The 17,462-nt window shown below is 42.9% G+C and overlaps 1 protein-coding gene across 1 annotated transcript; it reads left to right on the top strand.

Moving 5' to 3' along the window:
* Positions 1-224: 224 nt before the first annotated feature.
* Positions 225-9,346, top strand: LOC119174236 (calcyclin-binding protein). The gene is made up of 6 exons (XM_037425066.2): positions 225-369; positions 1,897-2,113; positions 2,649-2,745; positions 3,943-4,042; positions 6,464-6,558; positions 8,443-9,346. Exons 1-6 carry the CDS (start codon positions 352-354, stop codon positions 8,606-8,608), a joined length of 693 nt encoding a protein of 230 aa, XP_037280963.1. The 5' UTR covers positions 225-351; the 3' UTR covers positions 8,609-9,346.
* Positions 9,347-17,462: the final 8,116 nt, after the last annotated feature.

Genomic DNA, 17,462 nt, shown 5'->3' on the forward strand with positions numbered 1-17,462 from the left:
ATTTTATTTTTCTAGTGCATACCACTTTGTTTCTTGAAAACCGCAAAAAATAGTATTTTAGTGTGTTTTGTTCAACAAAAACTGCTTTAATATAATTGTTTTATTTTTCTTGGTAGTTTGGTTTCAAAAAACATTATTATGTTGTAAAATGTGGCACACGTTTTGTCTAATACCATCCCATAATACTAGCTTTTTTTTTGCGCCCTCTAATACAACATTGAAGCTAAACTAGTGTTTGGCGCACTCTAGCAGGTTCTAGTAATTTCTACGGCGTGAACAAAAAGAACGTGACGGCGTGATCGAGTCGATTTCGGTATCGCTGTATTTGTAACTTCCTGCCGTTGTATAAAAATGCCAAAAATCGACGAGGTAAGTGGTTAGAGTAATGTCCTCCACCTCAACCTGGCTGTCGCTTGTGTCGCTTACAACGAGTGAATGTTCACAAAGGCCGCAATGAATGCATGGGGAAAACGCGAGCTGTCGCGCGCGTTTCTGCGTAGTCACAGCACAGCCATTGTTCTTTCGGTTGTAGTTGCTAAATCATTCGAGATAGAAGCGCCAATAGCCGTGGGGGTGTACGTCAAAAGCCTTGTAGTTATTCTGTCAATGTTCAGCTCAATGGACCCCGTGGTTTCCATTTGCTGCACGTTTTCGATTGAACGTGCTTGTCCCTAGACATTTCTCTAGTGCAACCGAATGGAACTGTGTAATTGAATCGACATTCTAATCTTGTACTGATATTTTGTTTTAGAGTACCTTGGTAACCTGCAATTTTCTGGTGTTCTGTCAATGTTCAGCTCAATGGACCCCGTCGTTTCCATTTGCTGCACGTTTTCGAATGAACGTGTTTGTCCCTAGACATTTCTCTAGTGCAACCGAATGGAACTGTGTAATTGAATCGACATTCTAATCTTGTACTGATATTTTGTTTTAGAGTACCTTGGTAACGTAGAGTACCTTGGTAACCTGCAATTTTCTGGTGACATTGCTTTGGTGAGTAATTCAGGAAGTTATGATTGCTGAATTGAACAAAGCAAGCAGAACGGTTGTTCTGAAAGCTAGTATGCAGAAAAGTAATGTAATGTAAAGTCTCGACAGAGAACATCACTTTGCGATATATATGGTAAGACATTGGAAGTGCTGAAAGGATATGCTTGCCTCAAAAAGATAGTGGCTGCAAAGCTGACCCATCAAACTGGACTAGAAGAGTGGGGGGGAGTGCATGTGGACAGGCATTATCAAGTTACGAATGATGGTTTACCAATATCCCACAAGAGAAATGTATAGAACAGAACCATATCTGTCGTACTTTCCTACGCAGCAGAAACATGGAATCCTACAAAAAACGTTTACCTTATAACTGAAAATGATGCAGTGAGCAGTGGGAAAGAAAATGATAAGCGTATCTTGAGAGACAGGAAGGCAGCAGAGCTGGTCAGGGAACAAATGGGTGTCGAGGATATAATAGCTGAAATCAAGAAGAAATGGACATGGGCTAGGCACGTAACTCATTGGCAGGATAACTAATGGTTATTAAGAGTGACTGACTGGATTCCAAGAGAAGAAAAACATGTGCGAGGTAGACAGAAAGTTGGTTGGACAGATGAAATTAAGAAGTTTTCAGGGTAACTTGGCAGCAGCAAGCACAGGACATGGTTGCATGGTGCAATATGAAAGAGACCTTTGCCCTGCAATGAGTGCACTTATGTTGATTTGTGTTATTTACATTGTACGTAAATTACCTTGATTGTTGCCCCATGTATCGGCAGTATTCGACCAATTGGCAAATATTTCCACCACTTACAAAGATTGTTATATGTGCAAATTTTGCTTGGCAGTGTTTTCTAGCTGCAAGCATTGAGTCAACAGTGCTAACTTACTTTGTTTTGCTTGCAGTTGGAGCAGGACATCGCAGAGTTGCGCGCCCTCGAGGCTAGTGCGCAACGCAGTCGGGTGCAGCAGATTATGTCCATCGAGGTTCGCAAACTCGAGACAGAGCTGATCCGCGAGCGGGAGAGGCAAGGGGCCGTCGGAGCGCCTGGTGCAGAGGCCAAGCCGAGTGCATCGCAGCAGTCACGAAACACCCCTTTTACAACCAAGATTACCAATTACGGTAAGCCCACACGCACAACCTGGTTCACTAGCGCGGCTTTGTGGTTGAGAAACAATTTGCACATTTAGTACTGCATTGCTAATATGCTGCACAGCTCGCATTTTATGCATTTAGGTGGCTGCAGGCACTAATTTCACTTTTCCAATGAGCGTGTCCACTAGGTTCGTCATTGATAGACTTGTCTGCTTATTTGTAAGGAAAAACAAAGGTTGCTCCTTTGAGCAGCCTCCTAGTTACATGTCTGCTGCCTGTACAAGTTGTTACAAGTTTGAGATTGCATACACTGGTCTATCTGTTAAGCAACTGTAAATTAAGAAAGACCTGTCTCACTTGAGCAGACGATCAAGGTGGTCAATGGTCTGATTGTGACCATTGGTGTTCATGTTCACTAGCATTCATCTGTACATGCATGCCTTTGCCTAACCCTGAAACTTGGGCATGAAAACCTTTTTATAATTCATTCAGAACTATATAGTGTCTCTCTTTACATCACATATCTGAACCCACAACATCTGTTCTGCTTGGTGCCTTGCAGCGTGGGACCAGTCGGACAAATTTGTTAAGCTGTATGTAACGCTGCCTGGAGTGCATGAGCTTGCCGCTGAAAGCATCAAGTCTGCATTTGGCACACGGTGAGTGAACTTTGCTATTTACTGATACCCAAGACGTGTGTGATGTGTAATGTCAGAACTGATGCCGCAGAAAAAAAAAAAAGCAGGCCTAAAATGCCCGTGCAGTGCTTTGTATGTACTATGGTAGTTTTGTGGCTGTGCTGTTGCGTTGCTGAGCTTGAGGTTACGGGTTCAATTCTTACAGTGATGGCTTCGCTTCAGTAGTGTTGGGTAATTTGCAAAGCCACCCATTTACACTTATTTAGTTAACATGATAGGGTGGTCAAGCAAAATCAATATGGGGAGCTATTCCCAAACTGTTGGTCCAAACAACATATCTATTTTGGTGTAGCACATTGTTACTCAAAAAATTGGCCAGTTGTGACGTCTTCGGGCCTCGAACACATCGCATCTACATAGCACACTCCTAGTGTTGGAAGTAGACAATATGTGCAGTGGCTAAACACTTGAACAAACTTGTGAAGTCTCTTCTTGCACATGAACGTGTCCCACATGCTTGTGAGCAGTGCAAGAAATGCGTGTCGAACTTCCCGGATGCGTATAATGGAAGGCTTCATTAAACATAATTCGAGGGCTAACATGATCACAGACACAGAGTAAGTGCAATGCATCTGAGATTCGCATGGCCAAAAGCTGATTTTCGAGAGACTGCGTTCGCTACGTTTCAAGTTGGAATATTCTCATTTCACTAATTTTTGTCCAGTGTTGTCAAAGCTCCGTGACATCAAAATGATGCTGTGGAAGATAAACTGAAAACCGTGCGCACTGCTGGCCAATGTCTCACGAGTTGGCGGCCGATATGAACAGTTCAAGCGTAGCAGGCTTGTAGTTGTGGCTTCACCATGATGGTATTTGTGCATAAGACCCAGTTGTTGCTGTCACCTCCGCTGCTGCTGCTGCTGTTCTAAGGACTTTATAGTGTGCAGCATAGGTGGAGCCAATAACCATCACGACGGGTCCCATCTTAAAAGTGCCTCCAAACCGTTTTCGTAATCATACCCTCGTATCAGGCAAAGAATAAGACAGCCAGGTTGGTCTGAGGTGTGCTGCAGCTAAAACAGGCCATGATGCGGAGACTGACAAGCGTGCGAAGTGTTTTGTGCTAGGTGAATGTCAGTGTCCTATATCCCGTGATATGACTACGTTCTACATCTGACAGCAGTGTGTGGTAATAGTCGTATGGGTCTTTCTCTGCAGGCGGTTAGAACTAGAGGTCAATGGGCTGGCCGGCCGGAATCACCACCTGCTGATCACCAATCTTCTGAACGACATTGCTCCAGACTCTAGCTACCACAAGGTAAGAGGTTGCTATGGTGACGACAGGAAAAGGGAAGTGCAGTGCTCTATTAGTGCATTGCGAGCTCTTTTTTTTTCTTGGAAAAAGAAAGACTGACTCATGTTTGGAGGGTGCATTCAATTATGAAGCAAAAGTATAGGGTAAATCTTAATAATCAAAATGTTGCAGGTTTGAGTTCTTGTGACGGCTACTGGGACTGTAATCAAGTTCATCAAGGCCTGTCATTGTACAGTAATAGTTAATTTCACCCTTGTCAATTTTTTACAAAAGAAAATACAGGTGTGACATATGGTCACAGAAAGCACATGCATTATTTAACGACACAAAACTTCTGGTAATTTGGATGCATTTGGCTGCGCCCTGGTTAAGCGCTGTGGCCACCAAAGTGTGCCACTGTGAAAGGCCGTACATGTGCAACAGAAGAATGTGAAAATGATGTTAGTAGCATCCACCCAAAACGAGGCGCAATGCAATTGGCATTGTCATCATTTCCATCATTCTGAACTGTATGAAAATGACGGAAAGGTCATGAAGCTTAACGCCTCGCGTACCTGTACTTACCACCATCAGTTGCCACTGTGCTGGTGGTTGTGGTGCTTCAGAACAGTGTGGTTGCCGTCCATGATGTGTGGCAAAATAGTTTCAGTTTTGACTTGACGCATGTGAACTGCGCAGATGCTATCTATGATCATTTTGATAGCAATTACAGTTTTGTCTGCAGTGGCTGCAGTGAACAGTAGTTTTTTTTTCTGGTCAATTGTCGAGTTTTCACCGTGATGAATGCATGTGTTCTCTAGAGATTGTAGAAGTCTTGAAAAGCCTGGCACTGACCCAGGAGATCACCAGAAATGCCAAAGGAAGACTACAAGTTTTCAGAAGAAGCCTCTTGTTTCAGCATCTCTAATAGTTATCAATTAATGCTGTATCGAAAAGGATTTAGCTAGAAGAGCACAGTTCAGGTTGTGGTAGCTTGGCGACAGCAGATTGAGAAATTAACTAAAATTGTGCACAAGCACCAAAGTTCACCGAGCCAAGATGTCTTCATTTCACCTCCAAGTGGCATTATTCAGAAGTGCCGTTTTTGTCCCACCTCATTGCATGCAGGAATGCATAGGAAAACAGCAAAAAATAAATAATTAAAGTTGGCCTGGCCTACCTGGTGATGTACAAAGACACTTGATTAGGAGCTGCTGCTGCAAGAACTTTTTGTAATATTGTCACCTTGTTGACATTTGTTTGCCGTTGTTTCTTTTTTGTTAGAACACGTTATAAACAGCGGAACATCGGCGTCTCTTCAAAAATGTTCAGAACTGGTGCTGCGCACGAGATGCAAGGCATAATTTGTATTTGATCATATGGTGATAAAGAGTTGGGGCGTATTGCAGGGATCAAATGAGCCCCTGACAACACGCCAGATGCAGAAAAAAAAGGTGAACCGTGTCGTGTATAATACTCATAGATTCAAACGCAGCGTCAAATTTTTTAGCACAGTGGACCCTCGGTAAACGAAACCTGAAGGGACCAAGAAAATATGTTTTATTAAACAGGAGTTCCGTTTACAGATAGATGAACATGGGTGCAGAATACAAGCTCGAAACCAAGTATTGCAGAGGCAATAGTTCCGTTTAAGCGGTAGTTCCGTTTAACAGATTTCAGTTTACTGAGAGTCTACTGTATAATGCTGGCATGCACATTAGCTCGAGATAACCATGTTATATTGTGACGAATGTCATTTCTAAGGTAATGCTGGCTGTGATCTACGGCTTCGAGTCTAAAATACACAGATACATCTCGAACTGAATCAGGTGAAAGGAAAGTACATTACTTAGCCCTACACGACTTGTTTCAATCTGCGAGTACTGCACTTCTGTATTGTGCGACACTGTTGGCAGTAGCACTGCACCGTGCTTCTTGCACCATGTATGACGGCACAGACATTGCAAAGTTGTGCAACAATTGTGCAGCGGACTCTCGTAAAACGAAACCTAAAGAGACCGAGAAAATATGTTCCATTTAATGGTAGTTTCGGTTACGGAGAGATAAACAGGGGTGCAGAATGTAAGTACAAGGCGAATATATCAGACAGAGTTGTTACATTTAAGCAACAATTTTGTTTTACAGATTTCGGTTTACCGAAAGTCTGTCTACCTAGCTATGCCTCTCCACATTGCGTCTGGGTCTGCTGTCTACGATTGTCTCTAAGTATGCTACCTTGTATAACTGCGTAGAATAGTGTAGAGATTGGGCCCGCTGGCATTGCAGTTGCCCTGCTTGTGTGATCACTCAGTAGCCTTGGCAGGTTTGTAGTGCTTTCGGTATGTTTACCATGATGAGCGAGTTGTAACTGAATACTTATCGTGTAACATCGTACGTAGTAGTAAGCAGTGTCACCTTCATAAAGATTCCTGCTTCCTCATGCAGGTGAAGACCGACATGGTAGCCGTGTTCCTACGAAAGACGTCCGCTGACAAGTGGTCAGACATCAGTGGACTCGATAAGAAGGCAAAAGAACCAAAGTAAGTGGAAGAAAATTCATTGTGTTTCTCACCAAAAGCCAGCATCATTCATCTTTCAGTGATGCGATTAAGTGATGGCAGCAGCCTATGGGTTATGGCCATGTCATTGCTCACAAGGAGTTGCAATACTTTTGAGTCAGTTATAGAACTTCGAAAGTTTACAATTCTGTTGTCTATTGTTGCGCTTCAGTAAATTACCGTTAAAAACCCAAGTATAGGCCGGACCCACTCAAAGTCTGGGGTGCATTTCAGGGATAGCGAATGCTAGAAGTTTTCACCCTGATATAGGCCATGTTAAACTGAAACTAAATACATTTATTCACATATTTATTCATCATTGCCCAACGCACCTTATTCCGAAACTTTCTAGTCAGATGTCCTCTGTCTGCCTTGGTAGATCAGTGGCTAGGGTGCGTGGCTGCTGACCCAGACGTCGCGGGTTCGATCCCGGCTGCCGCAGTCGCTATTCGATGGAGGCGAAATGGTGGAGGCCCGTGTACTCGAATTGTCAGTGCACGTTAAAGAATACCAGATTGTCAAAATTTTCAGAACCCTCCACTACAGTGTCTCTCATAATCGTAACATGATTTTGGGATGTAAAACCACACATAATAATGATAATAAAGAGATGTCCTCTCATAGCCCCTCATCTTCAGGGCTATCGTGGGCATTTGAAGTCTAGCACTTCTTGAAGGTACTGAGTGCCTCAGGAATGCTGACCTAAGCTTCGGCAATCCATGTGTACAGCGTCACTGGCGAGGCCTCTTTCAGCCGTCCGGCAGGAGTCGCTTCCGGTCCTCATTCACTTTATAAACACGCACTTGACGTGGTCCTTAAGTTGCTTATTTAGGCGCACGTAAAGCGGCTGCTGCTGGGTTGCCTTCCCGAGACGATGACAAGCTCGGCACGTAGGAGTCGCGCATTAGGTGCTTCACAAAGGCTACACTGAAACGTGGTGTGAACAAGTAGCGAATCCCCAGCAGAGCTTTGTTGCTCCCAAATGAAATCTGTCAATTTATGTTCAACATTGGAAGGCGCTTCATTTTTCGGCCTCGGGAAACTTCTTTTCAGGCTGCTGCACACAACAAAGAGGACTTGCTTCTGCTTCCCCCAACACTGAATGCTTCGCTCATCTACACCAAACTGCCGCCACGTAGCACAGTTGCCGATGGTTTTGGCACACGAGATCACATTCCTGTTAAAGGCAGCTGATGATGATGATAGTGCTGCACAGTGCCTAAACCGAAACTGAATTCTTGGTTGAAAATTCTTGGGATTTGCGTATAGTCTAAGGCCAAAATCTTAAAACATGAAAACTCGAAGAATTCCATACTATACGTGGGTTTCTCCGGTGAAAAGGCCCTGCAATGCCTTTTTATAATTTTTTTTGAAGACTACTCGGATTTTAATGAAAATGCTATGGCTGTCGGGCCTCTGTCGTCCTTGCGAGCAAACTCCATGCCAAAGCAGAAAAACCTTGTCGCACTTTAAGTCAATTTAGTAGAGAAATTTAAGCAATCATTAACTTCTTAAATAACTGAAGGGCAGTTGTTTACATTGGAAATTTGTAGGTTGACAATATGTGGCATACCTATTTTTCAAAAATCTCAAAAGAGACACTGGTAGCTGGAGATATAATAATCATTGAAATGGAGGGGCCCCATCCAGGTTATATCAAAACAAAATGGTCAGGGCATGCAGAGAATGCGCCATTCAGGTTTTGTCAGACGTGGGAACCTGCGTGAGAAACTTTGAAAAAATAAGTCGCGTCGCAGCCAAGCGTGGTCACAAAAAATGCCAAGTCGTCGCAAATACCGAATTGGACGGCTTATTCTTCACATTGATGTGTCACCGTAAATGTACTGTTCTTTCCCTCTCGTGCAGGGTTCCAAAGACCGAGATGGATGGAGGTGACCCAGGCTCCTCGTTGATGAACATGATGAAGCAGCTGTACGACGAAGGCGATGACGAGATGAAGCGCACCATCGCAAAAGCCTGGACGGAAGCACGGGAGAAGCAGCAGGGGAACGGAGAGGGCGGACTTTTTTAGACATTGACATTATGGGGTTCCACCGGTGTGACAAAAGCGTAGGGGTTACGCGGCACCGAGAGAAGGGTCTGTTGGGCACACTAGCTGGTCGTGCTTGACCACACCGCACCTCTAGCGTTCTACGAGTAAAGCAATTACAAGACGAAGCAGACTTACGCTATTATATGCAGTTCTTGGTTCCCCAGTTGAATCTGTTCTACCGTCGGCGAGCAAAGCCGCGTGTGAGTGCGCTCGATGAGAGAAGCGCACGTGTTGCGCTGCCTCTACTGAGGAGCCACAGTAGCTTCTGCTGTGTAAACTGCAGCTGTGCATTCGAGAATGTTTGCACACACTGCAGCTGATCTTGCGTTAAGCATCGGTAATTGTCACCTGTCTTGCATGCTTTTTCTTTTATGAACTGTGCACTCCGAATAGTACTTCAGGATTATCGCTGTGATTTGGCATTTTGACGAGAGAGTAAGGATGGGTGAGGTATATTCAAGAAAAGAACTGCAAGCAAGGCAGGCAAGAGTATTTTTGCGGTATCGTGATACCTAATACAGAAAGTACATTTACCCTCAAGATTCACCCTAATGGGTGTAAATTTTTGTTATAGCAACACTTGTCGGTGGCATTTTGCTCAAATCTGATGCCGAAAACAGTAACTGTTAGTAAAGTGCGTTTCAGGTGCAGTCATAAAATTAACCGTTTTGTGTGCACAGTGACGAATTGTTTCACAATAAATGTACATAAACTTTCTCTGGCTACCTTTTTTGTGGTGAAACTGCTTTGTGATGTACTCAAACAACAGTACAAAAGACTAATGAAAGGGAGGACATGCCCAACACTGTACCCAGATAACAAGTATGTGCGCATAGTCAGTGAAGAACGATGCAGGTTAGACACTAAAGCATAAAAACTCTGTCACATACATGCATGTGCGAGACAGACAGTCAACCTTGATTAAGCAGGCTAATCTTTTAGTAGACAACAGAAAGCAGATTTACACACTTGTTTCCTTTTTTTTTTGCTGTGCGAGTTCCACAGCAGAAAGACTGCCTGTTTTGAATGTTGACTAAAAATGACCTTGCTGTATCTGTTGTAATACCTAGTGTAAGGGCAAGTAACAAGAGAATATGCATTTCATCATGTCTGTATGTGCTGAGACGTGCTTTAAACAATGCGCAGTGTAAAGGCAGATACGGCGAGAAGCCTGTTGCGTTGACGCGACGATGCAAGCTTTCTGCAAGCAATGCCCTCGTGGTCTTCGCAGCAGATGGAGGCGCGTTTGGGTTGTCGCTTCATGAAAGGATGTACTACATTTGCTGTCTCAGTGCTCACGATTTACAACGCTCAACCGCGCGACAACGAGCTGATGTAGTTTCAGCAAAAAGCGGTGCACGCTGAACACAGTCCCGCGCAACGACTGAGGCGGCAGCATCGACGCCTCAGCGCTCTCATGTAATTGCCGGCTATTAAAAGCATGCAGTAGGCTTGAAGTGGCGCTACGCCACACGCATAGGCTATTTGTCGGCGATAAGTCATACTGGCGCTCTTTCCGGTAGTCGCCACATCGCTTTTGTTCTTCGCCAATCGTTACCAGAAGAGACAACACCACAATCGCGTGGAAGTCTGAATAATTGATCGGCCGATTCCATGCTTTTGCAAAACTTTACGTTTGCAGCAGCAGAAGTGTTCATATGGCGACCACCTGTATTATCCACTCGTGATGCGTGCTGTCAACATTACTTTTGGTTCCAAAAGCACCTAGTAGCACAGCAATGGCACAAATTAGACAAAAATACCCTTTTGGAGCAGTAATCTCCAGTTGGCGCAATTGGCACAGGTTTCCCATCACTGAAATAGGCAAACCATTGTTTCACGAGTAACGCCATAGTTTGCATGAGCATACTTTCATTTGTCACCACTGTAGATCTAATTTCCTTTCAATTGCTTATTCAACTGTTGCATGCAGCAAGGTCACTTGGCTCATTTTAGCTTACTGTTCAGCTGTAAAATCACGAGGACGCATTCCATACAATCAACTTCGTAGTGATGAAACAGCAGCTCTTCCCAAGTTATCTTGAACGCTCAGGTCATTCACTCAACGCTGCATAACCAGGGTGAAAAGGCCAGCTATGCCAGCATTATAACAGGTGCACCTCATTCTTAACACTTTGCCTACTTGTATTATAAGCTTCATATGCCCACATTATGAATATTCAACTTAGGGCATATAAGCCTACAGTTGTGAAAACTGTCTCCCAAAGCACTGTGGTGGACCTGCATGCCCACAGAAAAGCTACAGATCATGCCAGAGGTTGAAAGGTTGTACTGAAGGCAACAATGAAGCTACTGTTTAGGACATGTAATATCTCCTTTTTGCCATGTGGCAAACAAAAAAGCACACAAAAATATTACTTTGAAAGCAAACATATGCAACACAGGGCTGAGTACAGGTGTCTGCAATTTTGCACTATATCTCGTTTTTTTGTGCTGCCTAACTCGACGCGTAGATGTATGGGCGCTTGCTCCAGTAGCCACCATGATTATGATAACTGCACAATGCTTCTATGGTAATGCTGATAATGTGAAGTCCAGCATTTCAACATGCTGCATACACATTAGTGCAATGTTGCTGTTGAGTAACATTATAAGGTCACCCAGCTAAGGAAAGTTATTTCAATGACCATATTTCTAGTCGAATGGTGGAAGCAGTGAACGGGGCATTAACATATTGCGAACACAATGCCATGCACATGCTGCGTAGTGAAATGTCTTAGGTTTCATACCCATTGTCAGTGCTACGGGTAATATTCTTGCAAAGAGTGCATTGCTGAGCCTACAGATCGATACAATGTCCAACAAAGCACCAAACAGAGCTTGTTTATGCACTTGTTCTTTCCTTGCCATCTTTTAGTCCTTCGATTAACCGATCTACTAAGTGCATTGCACCATGAACGATATGGTGTGCCTATGCTCCTCGAAATATTGTTGACAAATCCAAACAAGCAAAAAGCGCAGTATGAAAGCATTTTATTATTCAGAATAGTATATATATATATATATACACATCTATACCAATGCAGGAAGAAACAGTTTTTGACCCTACACCTTTGGTCGATGCTTAAAGCAGGAGGGATCTTGAATGAGCACACCACAGCCACCATCCTTCGCAGAGTGCTAGCACTACAGAATGACAAAGCTCAAACTCACTTCAAGATTGCACAGAATTACAACTTCGGCTCTAGACAGGAGCTGGAAGATGCATACATTTTTTGTGTTTTACCGTGACAGACACGTGCGTGTTAAAGGGTCACTGAAAGGTACATTGTGGCTTCATGTGGTATACGGGAGGTGGACGTCTCTCTGGGCCAACTATCGCCATGAGTTTAGTACATCATCACCTACTGGAAATAACTGCCTAGCTGCTGGTATATACCCGGAGAGATGTGACTAAGTTGATGGAGGTAAGATAGCATTACTTTCTTAGTTGCAGCGACGGCTGTCAGGAACTGAAACAGTGTGTTTGTGCTCTGTAGGATACCATGCAGACTAACGCTTGAACACTGTAGAATGATTCTAAAATATCATCTTTAGTGTCCCTTTAAGCTGGTAAACATGACACAACATCACAAGAAAACATCACGACATGCATACTCACAACCTATTGAGCTCGCACTGCAATAATTCTAAGCAGCAAAATGCACTGACAATCAACACTGCCTTAAAGAAAAAAAAAAAAAAAGGCAGCAGGCAACTTTTTGTATAGTGATGCCACACAGCAGCAGAAAAGCGTCATTGTATGAGAAGAACCCAAAGTACTCTTAAAACACCACAGAGATTACCCTAAATATGAAATCTTCTGCTAGGCAGTATAGTTTAAACCTAGTAATGCAGTGGGATGCCGCTCGCTTTTCACATAAACGCCCAACATAGAAAGCGCCGATGTAAATCCCTCACACATGCTGAATGAACTTGTAATACAGCTAACTACTATTAATAGAGACTATATACGCAAATGTGATGTTGCTCTAGAGTTTCAGCACATTTGTCAGCAAGAAAAAATCAAAACAATAACAATTGCTTCAGACAGCACATTTGCTGTGATTATCGGTTTTCACTTTAACATCACGACCACCTGTTTAAATTTAAGGCATATTCGTGCATCCAGCCATCAGCATGGCTTCTGGTCTCTACGCGGGAGCATGCAAAACATCACAGTTAACACATTTCTTTGGGCTAGAGGGCGAGGCGTTGCACGTAGAGCGTGCTCTGAGAAAAGCTTACAATAACACTGCACACACAAAACAGGTCTTTTAATCCACTTGCATGACATGCACCTATGGAGGACATAACACTGCAGTGGACACTACGGCACAACGCTTAATGAGTGTCAGCTTTCGAGAGATAGCTGAATGCAGAGCATTCAAAGTGACAACGATGTCGAAAATTTTGTTGCACCTTCTCCTGCTTCAGTAGAAATTATTTTGGTTCAGAGATCGCACTACCAAACAAAAAGCACAAGCCAAATTGCGTTGACTCCTCGCAATACCAGTACAAAATCATTACCAAGCAAGAGCAATAGTATCCACAATCCTTTAACTAAATTACGAGGGTAAACGCATTGTCTGTAACAAAGTGAAGAGGCAGTTGGGCTTAACTTCATAAGCCATCCCACATATCCTTCAAGTGCAAGGGTAATAAATTCATATCAGTAAATGATATTAGAAAGCAACACACACAAATGCTCAACTAAAACGAATCCGCCAAGTTTATTTGACAAGCGTCTCTCAGTCCCAACAATGGTTGACATAGCAAGAGGTTGATTCAAGACCCACCAGAAACACACAAGAAAAACATGTATGCATATATACGTATATACTATATGTATAAATAAAAAATACCATGATGCAATACCCATCAAAATGCAACAGAATGCTGCATGCACCGTACTAATAGCATAATAAATAACATGCAACAAATGCAGATAAGTTGTGTACTACATAAATATATACGCACAAATTTCTAAACATTTGGGTACCTCGAGTGCAGAGGGCGCTGCCTATACAGCTTAATTCAAGCCCTCCTCAAAAGAACTCATTTATACTTCATCGCGGTTCCCCTCAGTTTAAACGTAGCTCCTAGCGCACTATAGTACGAATGCTTACAAATGCGCAAGATGAACTACTAGACTGTCGTGGCGCAGCAATGAAGAGTGCGTTACTAGACAAACACTGCAACAAATGGCGCCGCTAGCACGATTCGAAACATGGAAGCAGCAGCTGAAGAGTTCGCACCACAACTCATCCCTGAAATAACAAATAACCCCGTACACTGCAGTGTAAAAAGTTGATGCGGCAGCGTGAAGAAAATAGCTACACTCAGAAAACTTGAAAGAGCAGCATTGATACTAACTCGAAGAGTACGTGTAGAATTCGAAGGCAACGTGCCATCGTCGAAGCTGCGATCCATAAATAACTTACACCATTTGGAGCCCATCTTGTCCCTGTGCACTTATCTTGAGTGCCTGTCCTCTGTTCAATGCCACATGTCTGACTCTTCCTGGTCGCAAATGGCACGCACATTTTCAATGTCCTGTAGCACACTTCAGTAATGAGCGCGAAATTTATCAAGAAATGCAAGCCGGACACACGACACCATTTTTGGAATTCGGGAATGACTGAAGGGTTTTAAATCTTTCTTTAAAGCTTAGTGGCTCCACAAATGAACAAGGCCCAAATGTAACACAAACACGACAATTTCTGGATAATACACGTAAGGTTGCTGCGTGGCGCCTGAATTGAAGTCCACGTGTGTTTCATGCAGTGGGACACGCACGATGTGATGCAGGTCGTTTGGTGCCTAAGTAGATTCAAAGCTTGTACAAAAATTTGACTAACTATGAGAGGCTTTGACATATTATGGTCATGGCATGTATAAGATTCCAGTAATGATAGGTTACAAAGGCTTCAACATCTAGCAAAATGTGGCAGTATGAGACATATTCACACAATATCTGAAATGTTCGTGTTCATACACAATTAATACGCTATCTCATTTTCAGGGTTGACGTGAAGAGATATGTTGGCCATTTCTCTAAAAAATTTGGGTACTCTTATGAATGCGGGTTGACACTTGGGGGAAACTTGAATGCGGGTTGACACTTAGGGGCATGTGGCAACTGCGCTGAAAGTTGCGATGTGCCATGTGCTTCCATAGCATGGGCAACTTTCAAAATGATTCAGCGACATGCAGTTGCTGTAACTGCATGTTTGCTGAACCATTGCATAACGACACCTGTGTGAATATGTTTTACACTGTAACATATTGGCATGAAAAAAAAAAGGGGGGGGGGGAATTGGGTGGGGAGAATAACACAGGTGAGCACACTCACCTCACTGCTAGTAAAGCAGACATTTCGGTAGATGCGTCATGACTCGTCAAAATCGAACCCGAGTGAAACACATTTTTCAGTGAACTTGGAAGCGTTCATGCTTAATCTTCTTTAGGACAGAAAGTGAGATCGCTAATGTCTTCTTCAACAAATCGCACTGGTTTCCACCAAAGGGCTCGGATGATTGGACAGAGCGCCCCAGTGCGCACCGGTGCGATCTGGCGACAATGCCATTAGTCACACGTATTACTGGCAAGTGCCAAAGAAGAATGACAGCAAGCCCGTCTTTTCAGGCAGGTCTCACATGAGCAGCTTTTGTGTGGCTCTGTTCTTTTCCCGATGATGCATAACGTCACTGTAAATAATAGCCAACCTCCAAGGATCTGTATGAAGTCTAAGGTTGAAATGATATTTTTTTTTATTAATAGCCACTTATCTATTCCAAAATGTCATCCTCCATGAAATAAGTGCATGCTTCAAGTTGTGCAGAAAATGAAAGAAACCGTGATCCCTCAAACTTTAGCCCCTTTGATTGTGAACGATTTTGAACAGACTTCGGACAACAATGGTGAGCTCTCACAAAGGCAAGGAGCTTTTGTTCAGTTTCTGACCACCCTTCAAGAATTATTCCACAGATTCCGATTCTACTTTCACTGCATGCTAAGTGTAAACTTCTTGGAGAATTAGAATGGCAGGTGTGCGCTCACATGCGAAAGAGAAGCAACAAACATACTTCATCAAAAACCAATGTTAAACAAATCATTTCGCAATCCATTAGCTATAGAGCACCGTGTGTGGTTGTTCCAAGTGCTAACTAGATGAATCAACATTCTTGTGAATGTCAAGCTACTGCACATGTAAGTGTGAGAAAAAAACTGTGGACGGTTTCCTTGTACTCCTGCAAACAAACATCTCAACCTGCTTCATTACAACTTGGACTGATCCCAGAAGCCGTGCTGTCTAATGCAGCACCTCACAATGGGAAAAATCAGTATGCTTTTGTCGTAAGCAGTGTTTAAATAAGCATCTCTTCATAGGTATCACCACACACATGGAAATAAGTGGTAGCACTATCAACCGCTCCTTTCGAAACATTCTGTACTCTGTTATAACAAGTACTAATGATTTCAGTAAATTTTGTGGAATATGTGTTGATCCCATGTAAGTTGTACTAGATTTTCATGACAATCTTGTGGACAACATACGAAACATTTCAACACGGATAATTCACGTAATTCATTAGAGAGTGCGGCTGAATGGAAACTCGAACATGCTCTGCGATGTGCTACTTTGCAGCAGATGTCTGGAAGAGCCAACTTAACTTGGGATTACAGAAGAATGTATGTGACTATTATTAAATGGTTAAGAGCCCCGAGTTTGTTTTTTTTTCTTCCTAAGAGAAGGACGGGGCCTTGCGAACATCCAGAAGACATCTGAACTCACTTGTATTAGAGACATCCCAATAATTGAAAACATAGACCTACATCCTCTAGAAAATGTGTGCGATAAAGTTTAGAATGCCACACATTGAAACAAAGCGAGTGCAAACACTTCAAAACTCGGCAGCGTAGCCTGAATCACACATTGATAAGTGCACGCACTCTCTGCCAACTTGCCCTCATGTAGAGTTAAAAGTCGCTAATGCCACAAGATAATCTTGAAAAACTAGATGTTAAGACTTCAAGCTCACTCATGTGATACATATACATATAAAGCACATAAAAACACTATAAAAACTGAAAGAACAAGGGGTCAATGACATGCTGGATTAGTAAACGAAACTCTGCATTTGTTCCTTTTTCCCGTGTCTACACTGTCTTTCGCAATGCCAGCACTATAACCACCACACAGACCTCTGCTCTTGTGCTCAAGGTTTCACGCAACTGGTACCATGATCAGGGTTCTTGCTCATTTACATGACAAAAATTTAAGGGTTTTCAAGGACTTTCAAGGCTGTGTCTGTAAATTTTCCAAGGTCCACATTGTCTGTCAGGAACCCAACTATAACATATTTCAGGGCAGGATGGAGGCTTGAAATATTTAGAATTTGTCGAAAAATGGTGACATCACTGGAATAGACATCGAAAACCGGCTGAAATTGCATTTTTTTTTTTGGAAAACTTTCGATAATAATTGCTTGGAGTTGCATGAATAATCACTTTCAGTATTCCTGGATTTCACTGTCCCAGTAATCACTACTTCTGAATTATCATATGAATGTCTACTGTCTCTTGTTCCTTGGCTGGTCTTGGCAGTCTACCTAAGGGTGTTTGATTTGATGATACATGTCAAGTCCCTAGTTGTCTCAGCTTTTCCTGCATACTATTCTATCTGTTAATTCCTTAAGAGTGGCTTCTGGTTTCTTTTTCTTTTTTGTTAATATTCCAACCTCCTCCTCAATGAAACACATCCTTTTCCGTTTCTTATTGTCCTGCCCCTGACTTTACTGAGTTTCCAAAAAATGCAAGGTGTTGGGCT

This window comes from Rhipicephalus microplus, chromosome 5 (genome assembly GCF_043290135.1).
Source record: "Rhipicephalus microplus isolate Deutch F79 chromosome 5, USDA_Rmic, whole genome shotgun sequence".
Lineage (NCBI taxonomy): Eukaryota > Metazoa > Arthropoda > Arachnida > Ixodida > Ixodidae > Rhipicephalus > Rhipicephalus microplus.

What these genes read in the sequence shown, in the direction of transcription:
- LOC119174236 (XM_037425066.2), top strand. An exon ending in AACCAAGATTACCAATTACG is followed by an intron (nt 2,114 to 2,648) that starts GTAAGCCCACAC and finishes GGTGCCTTGCAG; the next exon opens with CGTGGGACCAGTCGGACAAA. An exon ending in AAGAAGGCAAAAGAACCAAA is followed by an intron (nt 6,559 to 8,442) that starts GTAAGTGGAAGA and finishes CCTCTCGTGCAG; the next exon opens with GGTTCCAAAGACCGAGATGG.